Here is a 9,135-nt window from a genome sequence, read left to right on the forward strand (position 1 = left end):
ATACCTATTTTCAAACAAGACATGCCTAGTGTCTACTTGTACCAAATTTTTTGTAAATTTGGGTTTCTAAATTATTTTTTAAAGTCAAATATATATTTTTAAGAACTGGTTATGATCAATAGAAAAAGACGTGGAAAATCCTATCAAAACTGTACTGCACATATTCTTATCGCCATTAGAAGCGTCAAAAATCGCCGAAATAGATGATATCCACGAATTCCGAAACAAAACAATTTCAAACAAATTTCCTCAAGAACAACCCACAATTCTTTGCCCAGGTTTGTCTTGATATGGCAACTTATTCATGTTTTGAGTGGCTACGGCAAATTCTACGGAGTAATTTAAGATCATTCCATTTCGTCTGGTTTAATTCAAAATTAATTAGTACCATAAACATTTTTAAGTTGTATATAAAATAAACAAAAATAAAATATAAACTTTATAGATCTGATTAATTTTGAAATTCCTAAACTTGAGGTATTGTTAAATTTTCTGATGTTTATACCTGCATTTAAAAGCCTAAAGTTTAAACATGACCAATCCTGAAAGTTGACAAAATCGTTCATTTACTCTTTAGTTGTAAGAATAAAATTTTTTTATTGCATAATTCAATATATACAAAAATAAATCTAAGTATAATTCACATAATTCAATTTTACATTTCTTGATTTGAGTTTTTTTATTGATAAATGTTAAAATGTTAAAATGTCTTTAATGTTGCAAAAATTTTATCATTTTGCGTCATTCACATTTTTATAAAATTCCAAAATTTATCAAGAATGTTAAGAAATGTTGTACCTGTTTTTCTTCTGTCTTTTGCTTTCGATCTTGGTGGCATCTTCATATATTTATTTTCAAGACTCTCTTTATCTGTGAGCTCCTGATGAAAATGTAAATCAAATTTGACATTTATTCGATTGATAAATTTTTGCATTAATTCTAATGATTAGTTGGAACAATTTTTGTCTTTCTCTCACTTATAACTTTTCACACTAAATTATTAATTCTGAGAGAACGATGCTTACTGTTTGATTTTCCTCAGATTCTTTTGATATCGCTGGATCGCTTAAATTGATTATTTTCGTTTTAAGCAAACTAATTTCTTTAGTTAACTTTGCCTTCTCACAATTTTTCTCATCTAATTGGGCATTAATGACATTCAGCTCCTCTGCCAGTTCTAATTTTAATTTAACCATTTCGTTTAGTTCTATGTCTTTTTCTAGCAAGAGCGCTGGAGCTGTAACATTTTTGTATGTCAGGAAAGCTGATTCCAGTTGATCCTTTTCTTTTAATAGCCGGTTTTTTTCCAACAGTAATTTTTCTGTTAGAAAACCAGGAATATGATTGTTATTCATTTCCACTTTTAAACACTTACATTTCTTGAAATTATCCCCCCCCCCCCCCCGTTTTTAAACTAATTGAAATTTTCTGCATTACATAATTTTCAGGGTAAAAACGGAATAAAATAATACTTCAGATAGAAGTTTAAAATTTGTAAATTTATTTATTTTAAAGAAAAAAATGATTTCCCTGCCATAATAGATTGCTTTTTAACCAAATATTTGAGTTTCCAACAAAACAATCAGTTTTTCAATAAAATAATTAAATTTGCAACCTGAAAAGATGAATACTCAACAAAAAGGTGTAATAGTGAATATTTCAATAAAAAAAGATGAATTAAAGAAAATTAATTTTCAACAAAAACAGATTTTTTTATTAATGAAAGAAAAAAGTCCCTTAAATAAAGCCAAAAGACTAATTTTTTGTAAAAAAATTGAATTCTCAACCAAAAAATATGAATTTTTAACCAAAAAAAAGTCATTTTCAACCAAAGAGAAAAAACCTTCATTATAAAAAAAATGCCAACAATTCGATTTATGCCAAAAATTTCAACTTTTTTACATTATACACAACAATTTTATATCAAATATAATATATATTTAATGTGACTCTGCCTGGGATTGCTTATTTAAATATTGCAAAATGAAGAAAAAATTGTATTTATCATGATTATTTTTATATTTGTTTCTTATTTTGCTTTAAATTGTATTCCAAGCTGCGCTGAAACATGTATCATTTCAATAAATTTATATCATTGCAATTGATGATACGCATAAAAATTTAATCATACTAATTCTTATTTCCTTGTTTTTATATTTAAAAAAAAATTTATCTTGTTTTTTTTTACGATTAAAGAAATACTACTGCTCATTTGCATAGGGTCTAATACAGGAACCTATATAGAGTCCTATATAGGATCTTATGTGAAAAAATAAATAATAAATTTATAGATCTTTTTAGGCGAGCAAGTGTTGATTGTTAATTTTAGTTCGTACTCATGTCGTTTTTTCAAAAAAATTTAATATTTTCATTTTGAATGTTATTTTTTACAACTAAAGCAAAAACTACGTGTCCTATTAAAAATTATAGCTCTTTTTTGAATAAGCAAGTTTTGTGTCATTTTTTTCGTAGTTGTGTCGTTAGTCCAAAAATTTTTATTTTATTACATTTTTAATGTTTTTACGACTAAAAACAAAAACTTTTTGTCCTATCGAAAAGTGATTCATTATAAATTTGTAGGTCTTTCCAGGGCGCGCAATTTTAGCTTATTCATTTTTTTCGTATCTTGCAGTTTGACCAAAAAATGGAATTTTTGGATTTTTCATGATTTTCGGTACGATCAAATTTGGAATTTTTAACTTTTGGACCAAATTGAAAAAGTTGTTATTATCATCTTGTAGGGCTTTCAAAAATCAACGTTTTTCTTGCCTTGAATTTTTTCATATCATGCGTTGTTTGGCCTAAAATGTTCATTTTATTTTTTTTATTTTTTTATTTTAAAAATGCTTTAGCTCTGATCATTTTCTTTTGATAGAAAGAAGTCATTAGGATAAATTGTCTGAGCTTCTGAGTACTATGAATAGCAATTCATAGAATTTTGAAATCTTGAAAAAATGTGGTTTAAAAAATTTTGAAATTGCGCTCACTTTTTGAATTTTGATCCAAAATAGCCGGTTTACAAACTCGTTCTTTCTTTTTAGGTCTTAAAAAGTCTGCCGAAGCAGAATCCAATCTGATCAATTTTTCGAAAGTTATCGTGCCTACAAAATAGAGACTAGACTGCAGATTACAGACAGACATACCGTCGTAAAAATCGTTTTTTTTCTGATTTAGTTGGTCTCAAAACGTTGAGATTTGATGAACACCGACAAAGTGAAATGTTACATAAAACCAATATCTTCTCATTAGGACGAGAATGTAAAAAAATTGAATTTTCATCGATGAAAGATTTCAGTTTGACTTCTAATATGAGTTTTGAATGCGAAGTAAATTTTCTATAAAGATATTTGAATTTTCAACCCAAAAAGACGAATTTTCAATAAAACCGTTAAATTTTTGGTCAAAAAGATGACTTTTTTAACAAAAATTAATTTTTAACCAAATACTGACATTTTATATAAAAAAATGTGATTTCTACTTTTAAAAAATTGATGAATTTTCCAAAAAATGTAGAATTTTCATTAAAAAAATGTTCGGTGACTTTTGAAAACAAAAATATGAATTTCAATCAGAAAGTAAATTTTCAACAAAACAATTTAATTATCGGTCAAAAAGGATGACTTTAATTTATAAATTAATGTAAAATCAATCTATAAATTAAATTTATAACTAAAAAAAGAATGTACAGGATGAAGAAACTGCAAATATATATTTGATTATAAATAAAAGGCGAATAAATAACCAACGAAATTCCCTTTCTTCAAATTGAGATGACGGATGCAACAATTTGACAAGCGCTCGAAACCGCGTAGAAGTATTGTCCAGCTGGGAAAATCTATCGATAAAAAAGTGGTCGTAACGTAAAAAAAATATACATTCGTATTCAGCTTGACGCGGCCGACAAATTTTTCCCATGAAACTTTTTCATTTGATAATTATTACTTAAGATAAACAATAAAAACTTAGACAATTTTCAGATCAAAAATCGATGTTTTGTAAAACACAACTCGCGATTATTCGGCCGTTTGTTGATAAACATGCTTGAAATTTGTATGATGTATTCTCAATATATAAGCGATGACTTTAAACAATGCACTTTGTTTAAAAAGCTAATATATTTTTCTTAATAACAAATTGATTGCGAACGAAAACTACGTTTTGCCCACTTCGACCAGAGGGGCCAGTGGCAGCGAGTTGAAGTAAACACACGCTGCCGCTGCAGTGCTCCGCAGTGTTCCTAAGAAACTAGCCAGCAGCCGCAAAGAGCAACAAAATGCTCCAGCGGCAGCGTCTGTTGACTTCAACTCGCTGCCATTTCCACAATTTTTGACCGACTTTCTTCAAATTTTCAGAAAAACTTTTTTAAAGTCTAGTGAACACCTTTTTCGCGATAAGTTAATTCAACTAACATTTTTTCGATGACCATCCCACTGGTCGAAGTTGGCAAAACGTGGTTTTTGTTCGCAATCAATATGTTATTAAACAAAAAACAAACAAACATATTAGCTTTTTAAACAAAGTGCGTTGTTTAAAGTAATCGCTTATATGTTGAGAATACACCATACAAATTTCCATGTAAATTTTGTTTTACGTTTCGACCACTTTTTTATTTATCGATAGATTTTACCGGCTGACCGATACTTCTACGCATGGACATAGGGAACACGGGACTAGGCATACCATCCTAACTTGTCGAGCGGGGTTGAATCCACGGGAGGGGGGAGAATTCCATGAGTGGGGAGAGCCGCCATCTTACGATGTGCCATTTAATTATGCGCCCGAGCATTTTTGCCGACTAACTGTGCATGAAAATATAAACATGTGGGCGCTGCCAGGTTTATCACGGGACATCAAAAGGTGGCGGACATCCCCCCTCATTGCATCACCCCCGCAATGGCCCACTGAGGTGTTACGTAAATTAAGTACGATCCCTAATACGAAATTCATACAATTATTGCAGTAACTTTCGAAATAGTAAAATGTTTTTAAGGCATGAAAATAAACGCAAATTTTACTCTAGTCTCATTCTACTTATATAAGCAAACATTAATAACTATATAAATTGATCATTCATTATTACGTGCTGCAACGTGTCTTAATATTTTGCTTCTATATAACACGTGGCAGGGTTCATTTTTACGCCGTTTATTTGAACGATGATTTAAATAATTAGAAAAACAGAACATTAATTTCCTAAGACTCACCCATACTTCCGGAATCTTAAATTAATCAGTTTAATCATCTAGTGTTATCTATATCTCGGACAAAAACTAAAAAGTAAATATCGTTTCGATTTACTGATCCTTCGTGCAGACTAGAGAGTAGAGATCTAGGAGACTAGGAGAATTCAGACACGTTTCCCCCTCCAAAAGTCGTCGCTGTACCGGAACTTTAATATTTTCATGGTGCGCGAATATTTTGAATCAAAACGCATAGAAGTTTAACTAGTTCTGGTACAGCGGCGCCAATCAGATTTGGAGTACCCCGTGTCTCTAGTCAAAATATCTTTGCTCTAGTGCAGACAATAAACATCTAACTCCATTTATTTACATCTAGAGGCGCTGGTGTCGTGAAATATGGTCACGTAACTTGAAGAAATAGTTGAAAATTTCAAGGTCAGCGTGAGAAGGATTCGGTAAATTGAAAAATTAATTTTCAAGCAAAAAATAAGGAATTTTTAACCAAATAGGTCAACTTTTAACCAAACAGATGAATTTTCAACTGGAATAATAAATCATTCACAACAGCAAAAGTTGTTACACAGTTCAAATTTTAACCAAACCGAAAATTTAAGTAGACGAAAATTATACTAAAACCGGGGAATAAATTCTTTTTAATAAAATTAAAGCAGATATCATTTTGAATTCAATACAAAACACTTTAAATTCCTAACATTTCAATTGAAAATATGTTGAATTAAAAAAAAAAACCCAGTGGGCGCGAAATTTAATTAAGTATTTTCACTTCAATCACCAGCTAACTTCACTTCGTTGATTGCTGAGGGGAAAACAATGAACCAAATGCATGGGTTTCGGTCCATTTTTGCCCTATGTTATATATATTTAATTTATTTGAATCTAAATATCCCCACTCGGGTCAAAGAAATCTTACGTATCCGTAAAACAGGGGCGGGGGGTAAGATCTTAACAATTTTATTATTTTAATTTAATTTACAAATTTCTGAGTTTTAATTGACAAAATCATATTGAAGTCTTAAATTCAACTTTAAAATCATTTATATTGTGTACATATTTCAAAATATATTTAGAAATTTCGAACACATTTATTTGTTTCCAAACTTGGCGAATATTTTCCTGATTATTTTTAAACAAGAATAGCAATCTTATGTTTGGTCGTTTTTTTAGAAAATCCAATTTTTAGGTTATAGAACTGGAATTTCTATTTAAAGTATGTATATCATAATGTTAATTATATAATATTTATTTTTAAAAAATAATTAAATTTCTTTCTATAAAAAATCTAATATAAATTTAATTACAGTAATATACCACGTAAAAATAGTTTTTTTATATTTTAAATTTTAAGATTGACATATTTACAATAAAATGTGTTTTCAAATCCACACGTTGTGTAGCAGTAAGCAAAAATTCTAAAATTCTGAGGTGGAGCGGTCATGCGTCAGCGATTAATAATCCTTTGGTGACCAGATTTAAAATTGTGCTATAAAGCCATAAAACGATCGAGACTTCAAGTCTGGAAAACCTTACAAGGCTTAAGTCATAAAATTCAAAGGCCTTCTTCAAGTGTTTTAAAGTCCATTGTTCTGTACTGTGAACATATTATCGAAACGTGCCTGACAAAGAATTTCAAGAAATTATAAATGACTGTCTCGGTTTGATTGAAAAAATAAAACGTTTCATTATAATTAGACATTAGATTATAGTATTAGATTATACGAAAGTTTCATACAAACTTTCGAAAGATTCACAATATATTAAATTCAATTGTATATTGGAAATGCTTTAAATCCTAATGTTTCAAGTTAAAATGTTGTATTTTTAACAAAAACTATGAATTTTTAACCAAGTAGTTAAATGTTCTACTAAACAGATCAATTTTTACAAAAGAGGTTAATTTTCTACCAAAAAAGAGACGAATTTTCATAGGACAATTGTTGAATTTTTAATAATATACTTACATGTTCTTCCAAATGCGATGAATTTTCAATTATGGATCTTGAACAACAAAAATAGGTTTTTAACAAATAAGTTCATCTCTTAGCTAAGCAGTTGAACTTTCAACCAAAAAACACCAATTTTGAATACAATAATTAAATCCTCAATCAAAAAGATAAATTTTTAAATCTTTAGATTTAAACCATCTAACATTGTTACCAATTTGTGTCGAAGACTGAATAATTGTAGCTACGAATCGGTTATTCTCACTGATATATTAATAAGTTTAACTGATCTATCTCTAACAAATAGCCGATTCATAGATAGAATTCAGTCACAAATTGATATTAGTAACAACATTTTGTAATTTAAACTTATAGAGACTATAGGGAACGAAACAGTTGCATTTTAACTTAAAAAATTCAATTTCTACCAAAAGAGTTTGATTTTCTATGATAAGTCTATGATTAGAATAATTAATTTTTTTAGTCAAAACATTTTTTTTAACAAAGAAAGAAACGAATTTTTAAACAAAATAGTTACATTTTCAACCATAAAGATGAATTTTCAACTAAAATTTTGCAAAATCATTTAATTTTATTTTTTGTTTAGAATCATGCATCTTCCACGAAAAAAAATTATTTTTATAGAGCAACTGTTGACCAAGTAGTTGAATTTTCAAATAAAACGATCAATTCCCAATAAAAAATATAATAGTTGATATTTTTTTCCACCAGAAAATACTTTTATTTTAATTCAGAAGAGGATTTAATTCATTCGAAAAGACGAATTTTCAACAAAATGGATAAATCTTTAATCAAAATAGACTATTTTTCTAATTGGATTCTACTAATTCCGTTTGTATTTAATAACTGAAACACGAGAAAACTGTGAAAAGAGAGGAGAATCGAAGACTGAAGCCTGCAATAAATAAATATTTTTGAATTATTTTGACTAATTTGAAAATATTAGCTTAGAAAACTTATAATTTTGTTCAGAAATTAAAGTTAATATTTCACTGCACAGTTTCTATATCAGGACATGCGCACTTTTAAATTCGAACTACGCAAATTGCGTTTAGTAACATTTTACGTCCTGTAATGGCGTCGTGTTGATACATGATTTAATATTTATATTAACTTAGAATAATATTTGAATTATATTATATTAATTGTAATATTGAAATTGATATAAATTTAATATAAATATACAATAATAAGGAATTAAATGTTTTAATTTATTATTTAATAATATTTTATAAATATTTTTTATTTTCCTAAACCACATAAAAAGGTATTGGTTGGTTGAAATAAATTTGAATATGAATTGAATTCAAGTTTGAATGGTTAAAAATTACAAAACAATATTGAATGAAAGGCTACTCCTAACTAACTTTATAAATAACATCTTATTTTGATTAAAAGAAATAAAAAAACAAGCATCAAGTTCTAAAATTTAAAAAGTTTCAGAAGAAAAGATTTATTGCTCATTTTATAGAAAGTATAAGTATAGTAATTTTTCATTGTAATTATTATTTTCGAGTAAACTCTGTTAGCTTCCTCGCATCAATCTAAAAATAATTTACACATTTGTCATTTCTTTACATATGTTCAGTAACTCTGTAAGAAAGCGGGAAATCCTTAATGGACAAAGTAAGTAACGAGATAATTCTAAAAGAATGCGGTGCAAAAGAGACGCTAGTAGACACATGGGAAAGAAATCGGTTAAAATGGTTCGGACATGTTTAGAGGATGCCAAATGAACGACTAACGAAACAAGTGTATCAAGGTAAAGTAAATGGCAACGTGCCCAGAGGTAGACCGCGGAAAGAATGGTTAGAATGTGTGAATGAGATCCTACTTAGAAGAGACATAAGAAGTCATAGAAACACGAGAGTCTGCATGAAAAAATGCATGGACATGAAAGAAGCTAGAGTAGTATGCCAGGACAGGAAAGTATGGCGGCAAATAGTTAATAAAAAGAGTGTCAGTAGAGTGAA

The 9,135-nt window shown here is 28.6% G+C and overlaps 1 protein-coding gene across 2 annotated transcripts in view; it reads right to left on the minus strand.

Moving 5' to 3' along the window:
• Window positions 1-5,382, minus strand: part of LOC117176948 (GDNF-inducible zinc finger protein 1-like) — a 15,976-nt gene extending 10,594 nt beyond the window's left edge. For both annotated transcript variants that reach the window (XM_033367356.1, XM_033367355.1), the window contains exons 1-3: window positions 5,205-5,382; window positions 1,026-1,321; window positions 799-880 (exon numbers count right to left, since the gene is read on the minus strand). In XM_033367356.1, the coding sequence (XP_033223247.1) occupies window positions 799-880; window positions 1,026-1,321; window positions 5,205-5,208 (382 nt within the window). In that variant the 5' untranslated portion in view covers window positions 5,209-5,382. The remainder of the gene's footprint in view (window positions 1-798; window positions 881-1,025; window positions 1,322-5,204) is intronic.
• Window positions 5,383-9,135: the final 3,753 nt, after the last annotated feature.

Source organism: Belonocnema kinseyi, chromosome 7 (genome assembly GCF_010883055.1).
Source record: "Belonocnema kinseyi isolate 2016_QV_RU_SX_M_011 chromosome 7, B_treatae_v1, whole genome shotgun sequence".
NCBI lineage: Eukaryota > Metazoa > Arthropoda > Insecta > Hymenoptera > Cynipidae > Belonocnema > Belonocnema kinseyi.